The sequence below is a fragment of the Hemiscyllium ocellatum genome, chromosome 24, assembly GCF_020745735.1.
Source record: "Hemiscyllium ocellatum isolate sHemOce1 chromosome 24, sHemOce1.pat.X.cur, whole genome shotgun sequence".
In the NCBI taxonomy this organism is placed as follows: Eukaryota; Metazoa; Chordata; class Chondrichthyes; order Orectolobiformes; family Hemiscylliidae; genus Hemiscyllium; species Hemiscyllium ocellatum.
In genome coordinates, this window is record NC_083424.1 from 19,592,002 (window position 1) to 19,616,271 (window position 24,270).

General features: G+C 40.6%; 1 protein-coding gene across 4 annotated transcripts in view; it reads left to right on the plus strand.

The window, feature by feature from the left end:
* The window catches only part of LOC132827087 (serine-rich adhesin for platelets-like), a 227,522-nt gene that overhangs the window by 118,433 nt on the left and 84,819 nt on the right, over positions 1–24,270 (plus strand). Inside the window, exon 6 of one of the 4 annotated variants that reach the window (XM_060843553.1) lies at positions 18,851–18,921. The exons of the other annotated variants lie outside the window; for them this stretch is intronic. Coding sequence (XP_060699536.1) covers positions 18,851–18,921 — 71 coding nt within the window. The remainder of the gene's footprint in view (positions 1–18,850; positions 18,922–24,270) is intronic. 4 annotated transcript variants of the gene reach the window in all.

The window sequence follows — 24,270 nt, forward strand, 5'->3', positions numbered from 1 at the left end:
TCACAAAGCCTTGAGTGCTGAGTCAATTTCTGATTAATGTGAAGTTTTCATCAGTGTTCCTGCATATGTTGTTTCATCATTGCTTTTGTAAATCTCACTAGAAGCCTTCAGTCACTTAACTTAATAACTGTCATGTGCTCAGTTGTACCCACATCAATCTCGTTTCCATACAAGAACTAGCAGACATTTAATTGACTACTGCAGTATGTTAAGCTGTTTCTCAGTGCACATGAACCAAGAGGTAATCTTCATTCTCCAGTGCTTCATTCCGTTACTGTATTAAGGCATAAATTGCCATTTCCTCATGTGAACGAGGTTGAGAGTTTTAGTTATTACACAACCTCGATGCCCCGATCCTGTTTACTTTCAGGGAGGAGTCACTCAGTAGAAATCAGGAATTGAATTTTTTGCTATGGCTCATCCACTTGAGACATTGTTGACATCATTAATCTTATCTTAGCTGAAGATAAGACCTTTCTGCTCAGCATTTTACTCAGTACTTTGCTTGGATCACTGACAGTAGCAATCAATGTTTTCACAGTTACTGTAATTTGAGTGCAGGGTTGCCAGTTATGCAGTACGCCATGAAATCTGTTCTGACATATACTCCTGAGAAATAAGGAAGAGGGGAAGTAAAACAAAAGCTGACTGTTCTCACTTGTACGATTTATATGGATTGGCCAAGTCTCTTTCCCAATTTAATGTGACAGACACGAGACACAGAGAATGCAGGAGGTTGAGGGGTGACCCGAAAGACGTTTATAAGATTGTGAATGGCCTGGATAGAGTGGAAAGTATTAGGGTTTTTTCCCAGAGTTGAAGGGTCAGTTACTAGGGGTCACAGGTTCAAAGTGTAAGGGTGGTGGAGGCGGTGGGGTGGGGGTGCAGTTTAAAAGACACATGTGAGGCAAGTTTTTCACACAAAAGATGGTGAATGCATGAAATGCATCGCCGGGGGAGGTGGTGGTAGCATTCAAGAAGCACCTGGATAAATACATGAGGAAGAAGGAAATAGAGGAACACAGTTCCTGTAAGTGAAGATACTTTTAGTATGGAAGGGCAAAATGGGGTGGCACAGGCTTGGAGAGATGAAGGGCCTGTTCTTTGTTCTTGTAATTTAAACCCTCACCTTTCTCTGACTCAAAGGTGAAACTCTTATTCTTTGAGCACATTTTTTCTATCTTCTCCTCTCCATTCCGTAACTGTGTAATGATGATTGTAACTTTTATTCCATATTTTAAAAAATAGATATTAACTAATCAAGGTGACACAGAGCCAGAAGATTGTTTTTTACAGCATCACTTCTCTAGGCAATTGTGATTGAAACTTCCTTAGCAAAAAGGCCCAGGGCTAGTTTGAAATATAACTGTCAAAATACCTTTTAAGCTGACTTCACCTTTCATAAATGCCCCTTTTAGGTTCACTTTCTGATTTCCCTTTAGATTTTTCTTGATTTTGTTTTCTCTTATAACCCCTTCTTCTTTGGAAGATGACAACAATTTCTGGTCTCTGTTCCCACTTGAGGTCATTCAAGTGGCGGTTCTTCCACTGTAAGACTCGAGTATCAACAGACCATTGTTGTTCACAATTGATGTTAACAACTTAAGCTTTGGAATCGAACACAATTTCTACATTATGCATGACACCAAATTGGGGCACATAGTCAATATCTTGGAGGCCACTGAGTCTGCTCTGCCATTCAATGATCTCATGGCTATCTGATATCCTCAATGCCACTTTACTGCATTTTTCGCATAACCCTTGATTCCCTTAATGATTAAAAATCTGTCTGTTGTAGCCTTGAATATATTTAATGACCCACACTTGACCGCTTTCTGTGGTAAAGAATTCCAGTTTCACTACTCTCTGAGAAAAGAAATTCCTCCTCATTTCTAATTTAAATAGATGATCCTTTTTTCTGAGATTATGTTCTCTGGTCTGAGACATCACAAGGAGAAACAATCTTTTAGTATCTACTTCATCAATTCCCTTGACAATCTTTTATGTTTCAATTATGTCACTGCTCATTCTTGTAAAGTCCAATGAGTACAGGCCCAATCTACGCAACCTCTCCTCATAAGACAGTCTCTCAATACTCAGGATCATCCTGGTGAATGCTTTTTGGACTATTCAGAATGTCAGTATATATTTCCTTAGCCAAGGCACCTAAAACTTGACAGTATTTCACCTGTAGTCTGCATTCCCTGGATAGTTTTAGCAAAACCTCCCTACTTTTATACTACATTCCCTTTAAAATAGAGGTCAATATGCCACTTGCCTTCGAACTTGGATGCTAGCTTTTTCAGATTTATGCACGAAGACTCCAAAATTCCTCTGTTCTGTAGCTTTCTGTGTTTTTTTTCCATTTAATACTATCCAGCATCTCTATTCTTCCTGCCAAAGTGCTTAACTTCCCATTTTCCTACATTATATGTTCATCTTCCAAGTTTTTGTTCCCTTGCTTAACCTCTCTGTTGTCCTCTGCGGACTCTTGGTGTCATCCTCTCCGCTTGCCTTCCCATCTATTCTTGTATCATCCACACACTTAGTGACAGTGTGTTCACTTTCCTCATCCAAGCAATCAGTTTATATTTTGTAAATAATTGTGCCCTCAACACTGATCTCTGTGGCACTCCAGTAATTGCCATATATTGCTTTATACAACCTCCAATACCAGGGGCTCTTCTGTTACTAAATAGTCTAACATGTGGTACCTTAAAAAATGTTTTTCTGAATCCAAATATATTATATGCATCGCTTCCCTTTATCTATCTTGCTTGTTACCATCTCGCAGAATTCTAATAAATTTGTCAGGTATGATTTCCTCTTCGTTTAGCCAGGCTGATTCTGCTTGATCTGTATTATGTATTTCTAAACTGTTTGCTTTACATCCATTGTGATAAACTCCAACATTTCCCAAATACAGATATTAAGCTAACTGGTCTATTATTACCTGGTTTTGTCTCCCTCCCTGCTTGAATAAAGATGCAACATTATTAGTTTTCCAATCCTCGCAAGCTTTTTCCGGAATCCAAGGATTCTTGGAAAATTACAACCAGTGAATGCACTATCTCCATGGCTACTTCTTTTAATGTCCTAGGATGCATCCCATCAGGACCTTAGGATGTATTGGTCTTCTGTCGCATTAGTTTCCCTCACAGGATTTCTCTAGTTGTAGTTCTTGGATTTGTTTGCTCTCCTTGTCTCTTGTTGATTTCTAATACTTACTCAATCCCATTGCTTACTACTAACCTTTGCAACATTGTCTGTTTTTGCTTTCAGTGTGATGCAATCCCTAACTTCCCTGGTTTACCATGCTTGGCTAATCTACTTCCAAGAAAACAGAAATTTATTAACCAAAAGCAATGAAGTTAAAACAGAATAAACAAAACCATTGACTTATAAAAACAGCCTTTTTCTAGCACCTCAATAAGCTTGAAAGATGTGTGACTTTATCTGCTAGACTGGAAATGTTGATTAGCTTCTTCCTGATGCTATCAAATGTCAAAACTTAAACGTGTTAAGTTCAAGTAATCTCTTCAGCATTTTTTTGCAGTATTTCTGGTCTGAGACCGTCACTAACTCCTTACTCTAATGCAATCTAGTTTTACAATATTTTCCCTTCTGAGGAGTGTGGCTGTAGACAACCGTCTCCATCCATGAACTTCACCGAAACTACCCAAAAACAAAGTCAAACTTTAAAAAAAAAAGTGGCTTATTATAAGCTATAGGTGTCTTCCCCTAAAGCTGAAAAGAAATCCTAAAACTCGCAATTTCTAACAGACCTTAATTCTTGATGGTTTACCTTGCTAAGCCCTCAAATAATTAAAGGTGAACAAAAGTCCATAGTGCTGCCAAGTATATCTCACTTCTTTAAAGCAGTTAATGTTTAAAAGAAATTACTATGGCAACAGAAATACTTACAAGTTAATTGTTAAATTCAGACACTGAGATGTCACTAAACCCATATTTAAATGTTATAAACAATGTAGAGATATTGTACTTTGGATCTGTCTTCATTGATGAAGACAAGAAAACCTGAAAGGCAACAGGTATAAGCAAGAAGTAGGCCTTGAAGCAACCTCAAAGATAAGGGAAATATACTAAGAAAACTATCATAACTAAAGGCTGACAACTCCCCTGAAACTGGTGGCCTGCATGCTAAGGTTTGAAGAGAAGTGGCTGCCCAGATGATCGTTAGTAACAAGTGCTTCTACAGAGTGTTAGACTGCATTTGGAATACTGTGTACAGTTTTTGGTCTCCTCGCCAAAAAAAATGACATAGTTGCATTAGAGGCAGTTCAACTGGTTCACAGAATGGAAGGGTTATTTTTATTTATGAGGAATAGTTGAGAAGGTTGGGCCTATATCCATTGGAATCTTGAAGAATGAGACTTGATCTTATTCAACATATAATAGCTGGAGGGAACTTGACCAAGTGGGTGTTCAGAGGATGTTTCTTCTTGTCAATGGAGTGTAGCACTGGGGACCAGCTTAAAAATTCAGGGTCTCTCACTAAAGTTGAGAATTAAGGGCTACGGGGAGAATGCTGGTAAGTGGAGTTGAAATGTCCATCAGCCATGATTGAATGGCGGATTGGACTCGATGGGCCGAATGGCCTTACTTCCACTCCTATGTCTTATGGTCTTATGGAGAAGAATCTTGTTTTTTCTCTGAGGATTGTGAGTCTGTGGAATTCTGCAGGGAGCAGTTGAAGGAAGTGTCATTGAATATAGTCAAGGCTGAGTTAAATTTTTAATTGACAAGATGAGAAGGGTTATAGAGACAGACCAGAATGTAGAGTTAAAACTACAGTCAGATCAGATCTGACCTTAATGAATGTCAGAACATGCTTGAGGAACCAAATGGCAACACCTCTTTGTTCTTGTATTGAAGTCCTGGAACACAGTTTGAACTTGCAACTCTAAGAGTGCAGCCAACTGAGTCAAACTAATAAAGGTATACAATAGTTCCAGCACATTGGCCAAACCACCTGGCTCAATAAAGCAGGATATGACCTATCATGTGAGTAACAAAAGGTGAAATATTTTTGCATGTATTATAACATTAGAGCTGTGAGGAATTCTGTAATTCATGAAAATGATTCTTCATAGTCTAAACTTGAATTAATTATTACAGTTACACAATTAATTCTCACAATCTGGTATCCTGCAGATGCAAGATTATCAGACTTAGCTTCCATTGTTGATTTCTGACCGTCCTAACAACTCTTCCACTTAATGCAGTTCACTCACATGATGTCCAGAAAGCATATTGAAATGAGATTTCTTTTCACCAAGCCTCAAGGTGCTGATATCATAACCATCCTGGTATTTATTGATCAGTTTGATCCAATATTCACTGTCTGCTGATAGATTGGAAATGTTTGATAGGTTATAAGATGACTGTCTAGTTGCAATTGTCCAGCTGACCTCCGATGTTAACGCAGTTTCTAATCTGACATTGACGGGAATGCTCAGCAGGACAGGCTGCATCTCGAGAGAAAGAGAGTTAATGAGCAAAAAAGTCCCAGCCTCTGAACGACATGGGTACTGGTGAATCCATTGGAAAATAAGATGATTGGCAGAAATGAAATTCTATCTGTTGGGGAAACAAAATGTTTGAATCTTCAACCAAGTTTTGAACAGCAATATAAAAGTCTTGCTAGGAGGTATCAAAAAGTTCATTTGCATCAATTTGTATGACATTAGCACATTATTATTACCTAATTTCACTTCATTGAAATGTAATTTCCCATTCCCCCATCCTCTGGATAGTCACCAAATGGTGATAGTTTCCTATATGAAAGTCAGAGCAGGTACCTGCAGCCTCACCGTACCCTCATTGCACATCTCTGATTCACTTCCAATACAGCTCAGCACCATTGTGCTACACTTTGGAGCACAACATTGCAATACAGCTCAAAAACAGAACTTGCTGGAAAAACTGAGAGTATTTAAGCTTTGGCTGAGGGAGAAATACACAAAAAGGCCAGGCAAGGAACACACTGTGAATATCTAATTAAAGTGAATGAGCAGTGAGAGAGCTAGAAAGGTGGACACTTCTGTGAAGAGGAAACAGATTTAACATTTTGGATCCAGTCGGTCAAATTTCTGTTTTTGTTCCAATTTCCAGCATCTGCAGTTCTTTGGCTTTTTCGATTAAAATGCTGCTGTCAGGATACTTTGTTCAGAGGTACATGCACCCAGCTCATGGGCTGGACCAGAGTACATCTCACCTTTCTAGCTCTCTCACTGCTCATTCACTTTGCACTTAATTAGATGTATACAGTGTGTTCCTTGGCTGGCCTTTTTGTGTATTTCCCCCTCAGCCAAAGACTCTCAGTATTTCTGTCTTGACTTACCTTTTAAGCATAAACTCTAAACCGAACAGCTTGTTAGAGTAGTCAGCTGTGTTACGTACGGCACTGTGCCACATCGACCTCACCTCTGCACCATGTGCCAGCACCGCACATGGCTAACATGCTGCATATGCTTCTACCAAATGGCTGTGTCTCAAAGGCCTTGGGGATTAGTTCTCAGTCAGAGATCCCATCATAATGAATCCAGAGCATTGTACACTCTTGGTCCAGGGACGTGGTCAGTCAGGGTCAGGGGGAGGTGGTGAGTGGTCCATGGTTAGCCCTGTGGTTCCTGTGAAACCAGTCCTGAGAGTCAGGGAGTTGCACATAGATCAATCAGGGATCTGGTTGGTCATCAGTTGGGGCTATCCATCCAGTTTGGTCAGGGCAGGACCCTGGTCCGTCCTGGATATCAGCTCTGTGAAAGCCAAGGGGAAATCATCATGGCCCGCTGCTGTCGTAGAGACATTCGGGTAGTCAGTTGTTGAGATTGGAGGCAGCATGCTGGGATGGAGAGAATCATAATTATGAAGGAAGGCAGCTCAACAGATATGTATTCATTGTGCATTGGATAACATGGGTGACATGGCGAGAGGGATCAATGGTGAAAACGACTTTGGCTTTGATGAGGATAGTGAAGTGCAATGATTGGCATTATTAAATTTAAGGTTAACTGGGTACTGGGGAAAAGTTGCATTCCCTGAGACAGAGTTCTAAGGATTGACTGAGGCAAGGATAGGTAACCTCTGTAGCTTAGTTCTGAAATAGCATACAAATGTACACAAGGGCTTTGAAAATGGCATTGATGTTGGGAATCTCAGGAGACCAGAGACAGTATATTCCTGTTAGGGTGAAAAGCTGGTCGGTGTAGGGAATACTGGATGACTGGAGAAATTGAAGATTTGGCTAAGAAAAAGCAGGAAGCATATGTTAGGTATACACAGTTAAAAATCACACAACAACAGGTTATAGTCCAACAGGTTTAATTGGAAGCATACTAGCTTTCGGAGCAACACTCCTTTAACATTCAATCACCTGATGAAGGAGCGTCGCTCCGAAAGCTAGTGTGCTTCGAATTAAACCTGTTGGACTATAACCTGGTGTTGTGTGATTTTTAACTGTGTACACCCCAGTCCAACACCGGCATCTCCAAATTATGTTAGGTATAGACAGGATAGATCAAGTGAATCCTTAGAAGAATATAAAGGCAGTAGGAGTATACTTAAAAGGGAAATCAGGAGGGCAGAAAGAGGACATGAGATAGCTTTGGCAAACAGGGTTATGGAGAATCCAAAGGGTTTTTACAAATTCATTAAAGACAAAAGGGTAACTACGGAAATCAGCAAGGAGGCCTTTGTGCGGAGCCGCAGGAGATGGGGGAGATACTAAATGAGTATTTTGCATCAGTGTTTACTGTGGAGAAGGACATGGAAGATATAGAATGCAGGGAAATAGATCTTGACATCTTGAAAAATGTCCATGATGTCTAGGAAGTACTGGATGTGTTGAAAAGCATAAAAGTCGTCAAATCCCAAGGACATGATCGGGTGTGCCCGAGAACTCTGTGGGAAGCTGGGCCTCTTACTGAGATAATTGTATCATCGATAGTCCCAGATGAGGTGCCAGAGGACGTGGGAGGTCATGTTGCGGTTGTACAGGACATCGGTTTGGCCACTTTTGCAATATTGCGTGCAGTTCTCATCTCCTTCCTGTTGGAAAGATGTTGTGAAACATGAAAGGGTTCAGAAAAGATTTACAAGGGTTGAAGGATTTGAGCAATAGGGAGCTATAGGGAGAGGTTGATTAGGCTGGGGCTGTTTTCCCTGGAACATCGGAGGCTGAGGTTATAGAGGTTTATAAAATCATGAGGGACATGGATAGGATAAATAGACAAAATCTTTTCCCTGGGATGGGGGAGTCCAGAACTAGAGAGAATAGGTTTAGGGTGAGAGGGGAAAGATATAAAAGAGACCTAAGGGGCAACATTTACACGCAGAGGATGGCACATGTATGGAATGAGCTGCCAGAGGAAGTGGTGGTTGCTGGTACAATTACAACGTTTATAAGACAATAAGACATAGGAGTGGAAGTAAGGCTATTCAGCCCATTGAGTCCACTCCACCATTTAATCATGGCTGATGGGCATTTCAACTCCACTTACCCACATTCTCCCCGTAGCCGTTAACTCCTTGCGAGCTCAAGAATTTATCAATCTCTGCCTTGAAGACATTTAATGTCCCGCTCTGTGGCAATGAATTCCACTGGTCCACCGCTCTCTGGCTGAAGAAACGTTTCCTTATTTCTGTTCTAAATTGACCCCCTCTAATTCTAAGGCTGTGCCCACGGGTCCTAGTCTCCCCCACCAAACGGAAACTAACAGAAACAAATTCCCAGCGTCCTCCTTTTCTAAGCCATGCATTATCTTGTAAGTTTCCATTAGATCTCCCCTCAAACTTCTAAACTCTAATGAATACAATCCCAGGATCCTCAGCCTACCATTCCAGGGATCATCTGTGTGAATCTCCGCTGGACAAGCTCCAGTGCCGGTACGTCCTTCCAGAGGCGTGGGGTCCAAAATTGGACACAGTATTCTAAATGGGGTCTTAACTAGAGCTTTATAGTCTCAGAAGCACATTGCTGCTTTTATCTTCCAACCCTCTTGAGATAAGTGACAACATTACATTTACTTTCTTAATCACGGACTCAACTTGCAAGTTAACTCTTAGAGATTTCTGGACTAGCACTCCTAGATCCCTTTGTACTTTGGATTTATGAATTTTCTCACCATTTAGAAAATAGTCCATACCTGTATTCTTTTTTCCAAAGTGTAAGACCTCACATTTTCTCATGTTGAATTTCATCAGCCATTTCCTGGACCACTATCTTAGACTGTTTCAATCTTTTTGCAGCCTCCTCACCTCCTCAATACTACCTGCCTGTCCCCCAAACTTCATATCATCGGCCAAATTCGCCAGAATGCCCCCAGTCCCTTCATCCAGATCATTAATATTTTAAGTGAATAATTGCAGCCACAACTCTGAACCCTGCGGGAAACCATTTGTCACTAGCTGCCATTCCAAGAAAGGATCCCCACTCTCTGCTTTCTGTCAGACAGTCAATCCTCAATCCATGCCAGTGGCTCACCTTAAACACCATGGACTCAGCAGCCTCCTGTGAGGCACCTTATCAAAGGTCTTTTGGATGTCTAGATAGATAACATCCACTGGGTTTCCCTGGTCTAACCTACTTGTTACCACTTCAAAGAATTCTAACAGATTTGTCAGGCATGACCTCCCCTTACTAAATCCATGCTGACTTGTGGTTGTTATGGGGGACTTTAACTTCCCAGATATTGACTGGGGAAGCTATTGCTCGAGTTCGTTAGATGGGTCGGTGTTTGTCCAGTGTGTGCAGGAGGGTTTCCTGACACAATATGTAGACAGGCCAACAAGAGGTGAGGCTATACTGGATTTGGTTCTAGGTAATGAACCAGGCCAGGTGTTAGACTTGGAGGTAGGTGAACACTTCGGGGACAGTGACCACAACTCGGTGACTTTTACTCTAGTGATGGACAGGGATAAGTGTGCACTGCGGGGCAAGAGTTATAGCTGGGGGCAGGGAAATTATGATGCGGTGAGGCATGACTTAGGATGCGTGGATTGGAAAAATAGGCTTCAAGGGAAGGACGCAAATGATATGTGGAGCTTGTTCAAGGAGCAACTGTTGGGTGTCCTTGATAAGTATGTACCAGTCAGACAGGGAGGAAAGGGTCTTCTGAGAGAGCCATGGTTTAATAAGGAATTGGAATCCCTTGTGAAAAGGAAGAGGGCGGCGTATGCAAAGATGAGGCGTGAAGGTACAGTTGGGGCGATTGAGAGTTATAAGGTAGCCAGGAAGGATCTAAAGAGATAGCTAAGAGCAACGAGAAGGGGACATGAAAAGTCCTTAGTTGGTAGGATTAGGGAAAACCCAAAGGCTTTCTATAGGTATGTCAGGAATAAAAGGATGACTAGGGTAGGTATCGGTCCAGTCAAGGATAGTAGAGGGAAGTTGTGCGTGAAGGCGGAGGAGATTGGAGAGACACTAAATCAATACTTTTCGTCAGTATTCACTCAGGAACAGGACATTGTTGCTGATGTGAATATTGAGTCACAAGTGATTAGAATGGATGGCTTTGAGGTATGTAGGGAAGAGGTCCGGGGAATACTGGAAAGGGTGAAAATAGATAAGTCCCCTGGGCCTGATGGCATTTATCCTAGGATCCTCTGGGAAGCTAGGGAGGAGATAGCGGAGCCATTGGCCTTGATTTTTATGTCATCGTTGTCTGCAGGAATAGTGCCAGAAGACTGGAGGATAGTGAATGTGGTCCCCTTGTTCAAGAAGGGGAGTAGGGTTAACCCTAGTAACTATAGGCCGGTGAGTCTCACTTCTGTTGTGGGCAAAGTCTTAGAGAGAATTGTAAGGGATAGGATTTATGAACATCTGGATAGGAATAATGTGATCAAGGATAGTCAGCATGGTTTTGTGAAGGGCAGGTCGTGCCTCACAAACCTTATTGAGTTCTTTGAGAAGGTGACCAAGGAAGTGGACGAGGGTAAAGCAGTAGATGTGGTGTATATGGATTTTAGCAAGGCGTTCGATAAGGTACCCCATGGTAGGCTACTGCAAAAATTACGGAGGTATGGCATTGAGGGTGCATTAGAGGTTTGGATTAGGAATTGGCTGGCTGGAAGGAGACAGAGGGTAGTAGTGGATGGTATAGGTTCATCTTGGAGTGCAGTTACTAGCGGTGTTCCACAAGGATCTGTTTTGGGACCATTGCTGTTTGTCAGTTTTCTTAATGACCTGGAAGAAGGATGTGGCAGGTTACAGCGGGATATATATAAGTTGCAGAGCTGGGCAGAAAGGTGGCAAATGGAGTTCAATGTAGCTAAGTGTGAATTCATTCACTTTGGTAGGAGTAACAAGAAGATGGATTACTGGGCTAATGGTAGGCTACTTGGTAGTGTGGATGAGCAGAGGGATCTTGGTGTCCATGTACACAGATCTCTGAAAGTTGCCACCCAGGTAAATAGTGCTGTGAAGAAGGCATATGGCGTACTGGGCTTTATTGGTAGAGGAATTGAGTTCCGGAGTCCTGAGGTCATGTTGCAGTTGCATAAGACTCTGGTGCAGCCTCATCTGGAGTTTTGTGTGCAGTTTTGGTCGCCATACTATAGGAAGGATGTGGAGGCATTGGAACAGGTGCAGAGGAGGTTTACCAGGATGTTGCCTGGCATGGTAGGAAGATCGTATGAGGAAAGGCTGAGGCACTTGGGGCTGTTCTCATTGGAGAAAAGAAGGTTTAGGGGAGATTTGATAGAGGTGTACAAGATGATTAGGGGTTTAGATAGGGTTGACAGTGAGAACCTTTTTCCGCTAATGGAGTCAGCTGTTACTAGGGGACACAGCTTTAAATTAAAGGGAGGTTGGTATAGGACAGATGTTAGGGGTAGATTCTTTACTCAGCGGGTTGTGAGTTCATGGAATGCCCTGCCAGTAGCAGTGGTGGACTCTCCCTCTTTATGGTCATTTAAGCGGGCATTGGATAAGCATATGGAGGTTATTGGACTAGTATAGGTTAGGTAGGCTTCAGTCGGCGCAACATCGAGGGCCGAAGGGCCTGTACTGCGCTGTATTTTTCTATGTTCTATTAACGATGGATTCTAGAATTTTACCTACAACTGAGGTTAGGCTAATCGGCCTATAATTTTCCAACTTTTGTCTTGATCTGTTCTTCAACAAGGGGATTAGAACAGCGATTTTCCAATCATCTGTGACTTTCCCTGATTTCAGTGACTTTTGAAAGATCACAACTAACGCCTCCACTATTTCCTCAGCCACCTCCCTCAGAACTCTAGAATGTAGCCCATCGGGGCCAGGAGATTTATCAATTTTTAGACCTTTTAGCTTTTCTGGCACTTTCTCTTTTGTAATGGCTACTCTTTTGTAATACTCAACTCTGCCCCCTGACTCTCCTTAATTGTTGGGATAGTATCTTCGAGGAGAAAGTGAGGTCTGCAGATGCGGGAGATCAGAGCTGAAAATGTGTTGCTGGAAAAGCGCAGCAGGTCAGGCAGCATCCACCCGAAACGTCGAATTTCCTGTTCCTTGGATACTGCCTGACCTGCTGCGCTTTTCCAGCAACACATTTTCAGCTTGTTGGGATATCACTCATGTCTTCCACTATGAAGACTGACGCAAAGTACTTATTAAATTCTTCCGATATTTCCTTATTGTCCAGCACTTACCTTCCTGCATCAATTTGGAGCAGCCAATTTCTACTTACTGTCGTTTGTTTCTTATGTATTGAAAGAAACTTTTACTATCATTTCTAATGTTGCTGGGTAGCTTACCTTCATATTTGATCCTCTCCTTCCTTATTTGTCTCTTTGTTATCCTCTACTTGTTTTTGTAGTCTTCCCAATCTTCTGATTTCCCACTTTATAGGCTCTCTCTTTTTCTTTGATACATTTCCTGACTTCCTTTGTCAGCCATGGCTGTCTAATCACTTCCCCTCCCCCGGGATAATCTTTCTTTTCTTTGGGATGAACCTCTGTAGTGCGCCCTCAATTACACCCAGAAACTCGTGCTCTACTATCTTCCCCACTAGGCTCTGCTTCCAGTTGATTTTCATCAGTTCCTCTCTCATGCCCCCGTAATTACCTTTATTTAACTTTATTTAAAAGGCATCTGGTTGGCTATATGATTAAGTAGGGTTTGGAGGGACATGGGCTGAGTGCTGGCAAGTGGGACTAGATTAGGTTGTGATATCTGGTGAGCATGAACAAGTAGGACCGAAGGGTCTGTTTCCATGCTGTACATCTCTATGACTCTGTGAGATCCTGCAGTGGCGAGTTCTTTTGCCTCTGACAAGAGGGAAGATTGGATGAGTGGGGCACATAAAGACATGGTTCATAGCTAATGAGTTGCATGGAATAGGAGGTGAAATCTCACTGGGGCTTATGGAGAGAAACCTTCCAAGTTCTTCATCACTGACATTTGTCTGCTTTCTGGTCAAATGCAGCCTGGTATTTCAAATTGCAATAATCTTACAACTACCTGAAATGTTAACATGTCCCTCTCCATGGATGTTGCCTAACTGCTGAATATTTCCAGCATTTTCATTTTTATTTCTTATTTCCAGTGTTGCTTTTGCATTGCAGATATAAAACCATTGCTGGGTGCTCTTAACCCGTAACCTGGATCTAGCCAGGGCTTCCATATTTGCATTATATATAGTATGATATCACATGTTCTTTTAAGATATGACAGAAGCACCTCAAATTTCTAGAAATGTATATTCGCAAAGCATATTTACAAAGCACATACTGCCTGCCATGCAACTTTCACCTTGCATATTGACTATCATTATGTCCAAATTCTGCTTGCCTATTTGTTATACTTATCAGAATTCCTCGAAGGTGAATGATGTTGTTGCTTGTTTACTGCTGAGATGTTTTGGTACATCTCTGAGATGTTGCAAGATTAACCACCTCAGAAACTCTGAAGCCCTATTCCACTGATGCCACCACTCACTCTCCAAAACCATTTCCAACTATTAGATCTTAGAATGACTTCAAGATAGAAATTGGTTTTAATTCCTAATGAACTTTTATACCATTTAATATCAGATTCATTATCATACTTGTCAAAAACTATTGTCGCTTGCCAATATTCTGTTATAACTAGCACTGCAGTTCAGGCTATATTTATTCAGAACAATGAAAGCTCTCATGTAAATTAACAGGCTAGCTTAAATACCAGTACATTTTAACAGTGGAACAATGAATAAATAGAGCTGCTGTTGCTGCTATTATAAACTGGTAAATCTCTGATTTCACCAATGTCACAAAATATCAAGTAGAAATACATTAGCCACTCTACCTTATATAAAAACATCTCGGAACTAACAACCAGCCTTCTCCAACCACTGGGATCCATGACAGTCCACAACCCGAGAGGCATGCTCAGACAACAACTTACCAGGACAAAAGACCTGATACCCATCATGTGTAAGACAAGCGTAATTTACAAGATTTTATGCAAAGACTGTATGGAACACTATATAGGACAAACAGGCAGAAAACTAGCAATCTGTATTCAAGACCACCAACTAGACACGAAACGCCATGACCAGCTGTCCCTCGTAACCATACACACATTTGGCAAGGATCACAAATTTGACTGGGACAACACAAAGATCATAGGACAACCTAAACAGAGAACTGCCAGAGAATTTCTAGAAGCATGGCACTCATCCCCAGACTCCATCAACAAACACATAGAGCTCGATCCAATATATCGGCCACAGCAACAAACTCCCAGAACCGGTAACCGGAGGCAGCAGGAACAGAACCAAATAAATTCCAGAAGGCACAGTGCAGCAGCGCTTCATAGAAGGCTCCAAAGCACTGAGGATGTCAACTTCCCAGCTCGGCGAACATACCCAAAACCACAGCAACATCAAGTAAATTTTGAAAATGTTCTTACTTCAGACACTGGGTTATTTTTCGTTTGTGCTGCTGGTAGCATTCCTTATGATAAGCTTCCAGAAGTTATTTTGAAATAATTTTTTAGTGTTTACCAGTACCCTGTACCTTATTACCCAAAAAAACTTGTTATTTCTTTATAGACTGGATGGTCCCGCACTAAAAATAACAAGTCGAGAGTGTAGTGCTAGAAAAGCACAGCTGGTCAGGCAGCATCTGAGAAACAGGAGAACCAATGTTTTGGGCAAGAGACCTTCATCCGTCCTCATTTTCGCCTACTAAAAATAACAAATCAGTTTTAAAACCACAGGTCTTTGATCACTCACTAATGTTAATTTTCTTCAACAGACACTCTTCCAAGAGATCTGTAACCTTGCTGTAAGTTTGGACTTGCAGCAATTCCTGTCCTCAAAAGTGCAATTAAAATATGCACTTATTAAAAAATCTGTGTTTGTGATCAGTATGGTTACTTGTGGAATTTTTTGTCAATACTTCATGGACTTTCATCTTATTTATTAAATACAAGCCCATCTTAATTGACCAGAGCCTTCATTTTTAATAGTATACATGATTAAAGATATTCCACTTACCAGTTTTGTCTCACCTACACATCAAATGCTTTCCTAATTAATACATGGAAAAATGATAGAACTAAACCAATTTGGCATTAAGGGCATCAAGAGCAACTAGTGAAATGTGTTACCGGCCAGCCAGTTACACCCATGTCCCTGTAGTGATTTTACAAAAGTTATCTGTATGTTTATCACTCCAGCTAACTGGGAAATAAGCTAACAGAACTTTTGTTCGCACTTAATAATGTAAGTTTTAAAATGAGTAAATCCCTCATACAAGTTAACATATGTCGGTTATAATTTCTACAAAACAATATGAAATATTACGCATGTGAAAGATCATGCCATGCTTAACTCATGAAACACTTTCTTCTCACACTAATTTAATCACAGTTGCCAGAGATTTGTCTTTCCCACTCTCTCTGATCCCGATGTTCATCTGCAAACTAGAGTTACTATGCATGGCTGTATACCCAGGTCCACCAATGTCCAATGCAATTGTCAATCTTTTAGTACAAAAATATTGTGCTTGTATTTAGTTATTGGAACAATGCAGCCCTGGTTATTACCCAATATTACGTTGTCTTCCTGTAAATGTGCAACTCAATGGGAGATTGCTAATATTTGAAACAAAATAAAATGTCCAGTTTTCAATTTTAGTATCCTTTCTCCTAGCTGATTAGATGTGAATATTGAAAGAAATATATCAATACGTGAAAAAAATTACTTCTCAAGATGCCTGTTGGCTGGAGTTTTGAAACAGTTGAACGGTTTGTTGTTTTGAAACATTTCCTTCCCTTAATACTTGAGGATTGTGTGCCTTATCACCACTGAGAGTTTGCCTGAGATCAGATGCTCAGATAGATCTCCACTAGCAATAATATGACCAGCTCCTCCCATAGCAAGGTTGACTATCATTTCATTGGAGTGGCTGTGGCATGCTAACATTGCGAAGGTAGCGAACCTTAAAAGTGAATTATCACCTTTGTTTTACACTCTCTGTTAAAGTAAATTAATCAGACCAATTAGTAGAATTTTAACAAACATTCCACAGCACTCTGAGGAGGAGTCCTTTATCTTAATTTTTCCTTATCTTCGTGGAATCATACAATATAGAAGAGGCCTTGCAGCCCATCAGGTCTGCACTGACAAAAACTACTCTAAAATTACACTAGTCCCACTTTCCAGCATTTGGCCCATAGCTTTGAATGTTATGACATTTCAAGTGCTTGTCAAAGTACTTTTTATAGCTTGAGGTTTCTTACCTTAACTACCCTCCCAGACAGTGCATTTCAATTCTCCACCACTACCCCCTGCCTTTCACCTTTAAGTTATGTCTCCTTGTTGTTGACCCTTCGACTAAGGGACAGCTGTTTTCTATTCACCCTGTCCATGCGCCTGAATCTTATACACTTCCTCAACTTCCTCTGCTTCAAAGAAAACAATCCGAGCTCATCCAGGTTCACTTACTGTTGAAATGCTCCATGCCAGGCAACATCCTGGTGAATCTCCACCGTTTTCCCTCCAATGCAGTCACATCCTCCTGTAGTGTGCTAACCAGAACTGTACTCAGTACTCCAGCTGTGTCCTAACCAAAATCCTGTACAGCTCCAACATAACATCCCTGCTCTTGTAATTTATGCTACAACTGACAAAGGCAAGGGTCCCGAATGCCTTCTTAACCACCCCATTATCCTGTCCTGCTTCCTTCAGGGATCTTGGACAAACACCCCCAAGATCCCTCTGTTACTCTGAGCTTCCAAGTGTCCTGCCATTCATCTTATTACTTCTTCCAAGATGCATCGCCTCACAGTTATCAGTATAAAATTCCATGGGCCATTGATCGGCCATTTGACCAATCTGTCTGTGCCCTCTTGTAACTTAAGACATCTTCCTCACTGTTGACCACCCAGCCAATCTCTGCCAACATACTTAACACCCTCACATTTTCTTGTTTATAATTTTTATATGTACCATGAACAATAAGGGACTCAGCCCTGATTCCTGTGGTATTTCACTGTACACGAGCTTCCAGTTACACAGCCTTCTACCACCACCCTCTGTTGCCTAGCACTATTCCAATTTTTGATCTAACTGGCCAAGTTGCTCTGGATTCCATGTGCTTTTACCTTCTTTATTGGTCTCCTATTGGTTTCAAAGACTTTGCTGAAATCTATATGTTTCATGTTTGTCTCTGTGTTGATGCTGAATAGTTCCTCAACTACTCTCTATGCTAGACACTCTGTGTCAGCCACATTATGGATTGAATAGACAATAGAAGTTGTCTTTGTATTTCTCCAACACACTGCCTCAAACCAAACTTTATAAGAATGCCATATAAGTCTCAGGTCATGGTAGTACTGCCATCTCTGAGGATGTAACAAGCTGGTTAGATAAAATTGAACCAATAGTCATAATATATCTCAATTTCTGAAAGTCATTTGATAAGATCCCACTTAAAAGATAATCATATAAAATGGGAGCTTATGGTGTTGGGGTAATGTATGGGCATAGCTTGGATAGAGGATTAGCACCTAACACAGACAGAGTTGGAATAAATGGAGCATTTTCTGGTTGGCAATTAATTTAAATAACGTGGTGCTACAGAGAGCAATGCTGGATCCTCAACAATTTCTGATCTATATTAGATTTAATTTATTATGCCCATCTGTTTCTTAACCCGATCAACATTACCCAGTGGTTAAGTAAGACTTTGATTGAATTTGCAACAATTATATTTCAAGGTTTAATGTTGCAATTTGCCAGATCGAACAGTATAAATATTCTGCATAGCAACTGGACTGTAAGCAGCAGAATGCTCAATTCTTGTTCTCTCTCACTCCTATCAGTGTTCACAAATACATCCTGCTTCTATTTTATATTAAAAATGCTATACATAGTACGTGTCACTCTGCTGATGAGGATAGAGGAATGTCCCATTTCACACCTGCTAACCTCCAGGATCGATTCCTTGTGTCCCAGTGCTTTTGTAGACTCATTTGAGTCTTATTGGACACATCCGAAAGAACTATGTACATTTCAGGAAAAACTAATTAGAAATATTGTTATACTTTGAAGACATGGTCAAATGACAGTAGCAGTCATTTCCTGACAGATACATCACGTGATCTCCCATTCAGCTGTAGTATAGTTCCGACACTGCTGAAGGAAGGGAGGTGGTAGGAGTGGGACTAAACAGCCACTGCAAGTAAGCTACTACTCGTGTGATGTGTGTGTTTGTCTTGCTGTTGGGTTCAATAAATGATGTATGGGAAACTTTGCTCAGCCTGCCCCCGTGCTCACTTAAACAAGGAAGTCGCAAACAGACTGTGAACGGGGTGATGGCAGCGTGAGCTCATTTGAATTGTATTTTTTTAAACACACAGAGTTATTCACATCACTGGAGATGGAGTACTATTACTGCCCAGGGCTGTGCAGGACAATCCAGAGTATCTGGGTAAGTGAATGGTGGTAGTCAAGAAAATTTCTGTGAGTGTGTGCTGTCTGTGTACTACCGACTGGTGTTCCTCAAAGCAGAGGATTATGCTTACCATATTCAAAGCTGAAGTCTAAAGCAGGGAAAATGTTTTAGTCAGCTTCAGCTGTCATCTTAGTGCTTAATGTGTGAGAAGCAGGAGGTGGTTTCAAAATCCATATGTTCATATTAACTATTTGTGTGTCATTTCTTCCCTTTTTCTGAAGCTTGTTTTCTGGCTCATTATAGTTGGTGAGCTGGATTGTTTGTCGCTTTCCACTACTTAGAGCAATGTAGACACCTTGTTAAAGGGACTGTCGTGCTCGTTGGAGTGCTATATCCTGCTCTATATGTTTGCATGAATGGTATATGAATAAAGGGAAAGATTAGCCAGATTGTTGTGGACAACCTTAAAGTCTCTTTTAATAGGTGTCAAACAGCTTTCAACTAGATTTCATTGCTAAATTTATAATAGTGCTGCGTTATGGTCACAGGTGAATGTGATGATAATATCAAACTAATGTTGAACTGGGTTAAAATGCAAGTCCATAATTTGGTAATTTGAGTTTTTAAGATGGAGTTTTGAATAAATAACCCATCTACTCATCAAAATGTCAGAAATGCATTGTTGACTTGATGTGATGATGTAGTTCAAGCTGATGTCATCCTGTGGATGTTATCATGGAGCAAGTTAAGAGAGTTCATACTTTACTGAATCACCTCCTATTTGGAGTGATGGATTTGGATGTGTTTAATGTGAAGTAGATGTGCTCTGATGCCTGCAAGTACTGGTAACCAACTGGTTGAGTGATGAATTAAGATCAACATTTCACTTCAATACCAAGAAGATGTTTTAATAATAAATAATAAAATAGCATACAAAATGTAAAAAAAAAGAGATCTGCACAAAGTGTAGGATTATCCTGAAGAATCTTGTGGTTTATTTTCAGATAACTTCAAAGGAGTCATGCTGCTGAATCAGGGCCAGATAATCCCCTTGCAAATAAATTGATCCCTTTTCCTATCTCATCAAGTCCAATGTAATTATTGTGATTGAAGGAAATTGGATCCTAATAACATGATGTCTGTGTGCCAGGGTGTAAAGTTGCTGTACTGTACAGATACGGTATTGGGATCCCCTTGGATTGAAAACCTGATGTTTGATGCTTGGTTCTTGCAGTGAAGACCCATTGAATAGAGTGTGGTTTATACTTTGACTGGCATGTTTGATAAAAAATTTGATACATTTTGGAAGATGACAGCTCACATTCTAGATTTCTTTCCATATAACATCTTACAGTCTATTTGCAATTTATCTGCGATTAACCAGCAAGCAAGAGGTGGGAGAGGAATTTTTATTTCACCAAATTATTGAACATTTGGTTTTATTTTGTCAATTTTGATTCTTACAGTCATATGCTGGTCGATGAAATTGATATACATCTCAGCTGACTAAAAGTATAAAGTTCCATAAAGGGAAATTAATCACTGCATCTCATTTTGTAGATATGCAGTTTTACTTTATATACATTAAACCTATACTTTGTATATGTGCTGAGGCTGTCAGTGAGGAATAAAGTTGACTTTGGAACTGTAACTTTGGAGCTTATTTTAGAAGGTTTAGATGGTTTGTCCTTCTCATTTTTAGTCCTGGCTCTTTGAACTTTATAGACCTTATTCTCAGGTGAGAGAACTTGCATATTCAGTTGCTCATAATGAGTATTCTAGTTGTATTATTTATATGGTCTGAAACACAATTTGTTTAACTGCTGAATTGCTCTGTCTCTGTGGAATAAAATTTATATCCCCCCTTTACATTTCAACTGCCACCTTAAAAATCTTATCAGTGGTGATTGGATTAGTAATTCTGACAGAACCAGGCCCTTCACTGTTGACTTCCATAACTTGCCATGAAACTAGCTGCTAAATTCTAAATATACTTCTGATGCGTGCAAGCTCATCATTAACACGCAGCCGCAGAAGTGTTCCCTATCTCAGTAACTTCCTGAGTGGCTTAACAGTGAGTCAGAAGAATATAGACAGCTCCCTGAACCACTTTGCTCAAATTTCTGAACCGCTGATGGGGTTCATTTTGGAGCATGAAATTGACTTCTGCCCACACGTAAATAAATAATGCAAATTTGAAGTTCCTTATTTCAGTTACAGAATGATTTTTTTTCTCAATAAAAATGAATTCCTGTTTTCCATTTGCATATTAATTATTCAAGTTTACATGAAATTGTAGTCAGTCGAGAAATTGTAACCAATGATGGTGTACTGTTCTTGAAATGTTACTGTGGTAGGTTTGCTGATTTGGAAATGTTCCTTCTGACAGTTTACAGAACTCTAACTTAGTTTTCTTTTGCAAGCAAGTTACAGATGAGCACCAGGTATGAGTACTAGGTTCGCACTTCTGTTTGATCAGCTTTTTGATAATGTTCTGCAAGAATTCAATTTGGAATTGGAGATACTCTTTTGTTCTGAGCATGACCTGTGAGTTGAAGCTGGTATGTTTTTACTCAGCTCCTTGCCACTGTTGCTTGTCATTTGACTTGCTAGTTCAGCACAGAGTAATATCCATGGTTTGCCCAGTACAGTTTCTGACTGAAACCTTGAAGGAAGGATGTAGAATCGTGGGCAGGTGGGAGAAGAAGGGAGTCAAAAGTGCACGACTCTGGTAACTTTTTCTTTCCCATTTATCATGTATCAACAAGTTACTGAACCGTGCTGATGAAAGCATAAAATTGATGCTAGGAATGGGAAATGGCAGTGTGAGGTGTGAAATGCTATTACATAGAGCATATGAAATGAATCTAAAGACACAGCATCTCTGTTTTGTTTTCTTTCTATTGTATGCACCTTGTCTTTGTAATTTGAATTGTCACATACAGATTTACTGACAATAAATAGAGAAAGGGCTGTGGGGCAGTTTCTCTTTAGGTAAAGATAATGCTGCTCATACTGTGCTTCTCTGTGTGAACAAACTTCTGGACTTTGGTTCTTTTGTGAATTGCACAGTTTATGTCTTGCATGGTAGTAAAGTGCATTAGAATTAGCTTTATTGCACTCGAATGAATCGTTGCTTATGGCACTGCCTGAGGTACAAGACACCTAGGTACAGATACTTAAATATTTGGTACAAAATTCAAAGAATAATGAATAAAAGTTCAGCATAAGAATAAAAGGGGGGAAAAAGTACTCAACAGTCCTTTTCACCCAAGTCCATGCCAGCACCTAGCCTCCAGACCGGGCCAAACCAAGTTTCCAGACCATGCTGGGCTTCAAAACTTCAGGCCGCCCCTCCCCTCCAGTCCAGGCCCTGCCTCCCTGCACCTGGCCTTGCCTCCAGGACTTGCCTCCATCAATTAGAAAGTTGAAAAGAAAGGAGATAAAAGAGGAGCCCCAGCTAGAGCATCCTACTGTGCTGCCATCTTGATGAAGTCATGCTGAGTGCTTAGCAGTGTTGCTTCACAGTACCAGGAATCTGGGTTTGATTCAAGCCTTCACTGCGTGGGGTTTGCACATCCTGCCCTTTGGTAGGTTGTCAAGTCCGGTAGGTTGGCCATGCTAAATTTTCCGTCATGTTCTGCGATGTGTAGTCTGTGTGGATTAGCTATGCTAAATATGTGGGTATGGCAATAGGGTAGGGTCTGGGTCTGAGAGGGTCAGTGCAGACTTGTTGGGCTGAATGGACTCTTTCTGCACTGTGGAACATTCTATGATTAATGATATGTTTACTGGGGAGAGCAGAGAAATGAGAAGGATATAGATTGGAGAGGGTTGATAGGACATTGTAATCATACACCGTTACGCACTTGAAGGCTTGTGATACTTTGTAAAAGTTGAAGCCAACCCCTCTTTGAATTGGTAGAGAGATGTGCAGGGACATGCACATGCTTGTGATCGGTAAAATAAATGGCAACAATATTGCACCTTCAACAATAGTAAACTGCTCAACTGTTAATGAGTCAGGGATCTGACTATGCCGATTGTTCTGCTCTGATGCACGTTTCACGAACACAAATTCACTATAACATGATTGGCGAATTGGGGACACTGTTTCGAAAGAGTGACATTTTAAAGCATGTATTGATTATAATGCGATTCCGGCCCCATTAGTTTAAATGGTGGTGCTATTCTTTTAACACAGGATTGCATGAGAATGGAACTACCACATTATAGCAGAACTAACTGTAGGCCTGTTTTGTACAATTAGACATTGTGGTGGCTTTTGAAAGTGAGAATAAGGTTGTAAAGGAGGATTTCTTTTTTTTTTCTAAGACCAGCACATAAGCAGATCATTCTACTGAAATGGAGCGAAAGAAAAAGGCCACTAAAGGGGACCATACCAGAAAAACAGCAGGCACACACTGATGTAGGATTGGAGGAGGTGACAGATGCATGGGTGGATAAAAATCATTTTGGCCTTGAATTTGTGTTTCAGTGCAACACCATGTTTGCAAGAATGCACAGATGTTACTTTCCTGCTTAACCACCTTATTCATATGGGCATCTCCTCTCCCACATTATAGGTAGATGCTCTAACCCTGAACTACTACCTGTCACCCCACCCCAGACTCGGAAACAACCATGACCTCAGCAGGAACAGCGAGACAGTTTACGTTTATCATTTATAAATCACAGCATATTAGATATCTATCCTTGAAATGGGAAACAACGTCTAGATTATATGAGGCATAGTGTAGTGAAACTGTATGGCATGGGCCAGAGGAAATGGCTCTTTGTTGGGAATGGTGAAAGAGGATGTAAAAACTGATTTGAAACTTGTGCGAGATTGCATTGTGATAATATGTACAATTTGAACTTCTATAACAACGTTACAATGGTTGGGGAAATGGAAGGAGAGAAAGGTAAATAGGAATGAAGAAGTGCTGAGCTATGGTGTAAAGAGTAAACTGAGGTGATCAAAAGTTTAGCCAAGGGGATGGAATTTTGAAAGTATTTTTATTGGGAAAATTGCATTGAAGTACCAAATGTAACAGAACAGAAACTCCAGGCCACCATGTCTCTCTCAAAATTAATACAAAGCCTTCTGAAAGAACAATTTTGAAATGTGTTTACTTTGTGTTCTTATCTGTAATCGGATAGTTTAGAACATCTTAGCCCTTACCCTACATATCTTTGCAATTTTGTGGTCTTTATTTCACTATGAATAAAATTGTATTTGTTTCTTGCACATGCCCAAAAATCCTCTCTGGAAGAATGTGAGCATGTGGAGAGGCCTTGGATCTGCTGGCATCTATTATTAAACTCAGCTGTCCAAACTACTGCCAAAGATCTGCTCCAGCTATTAGTTGTCTCTACCTCCAA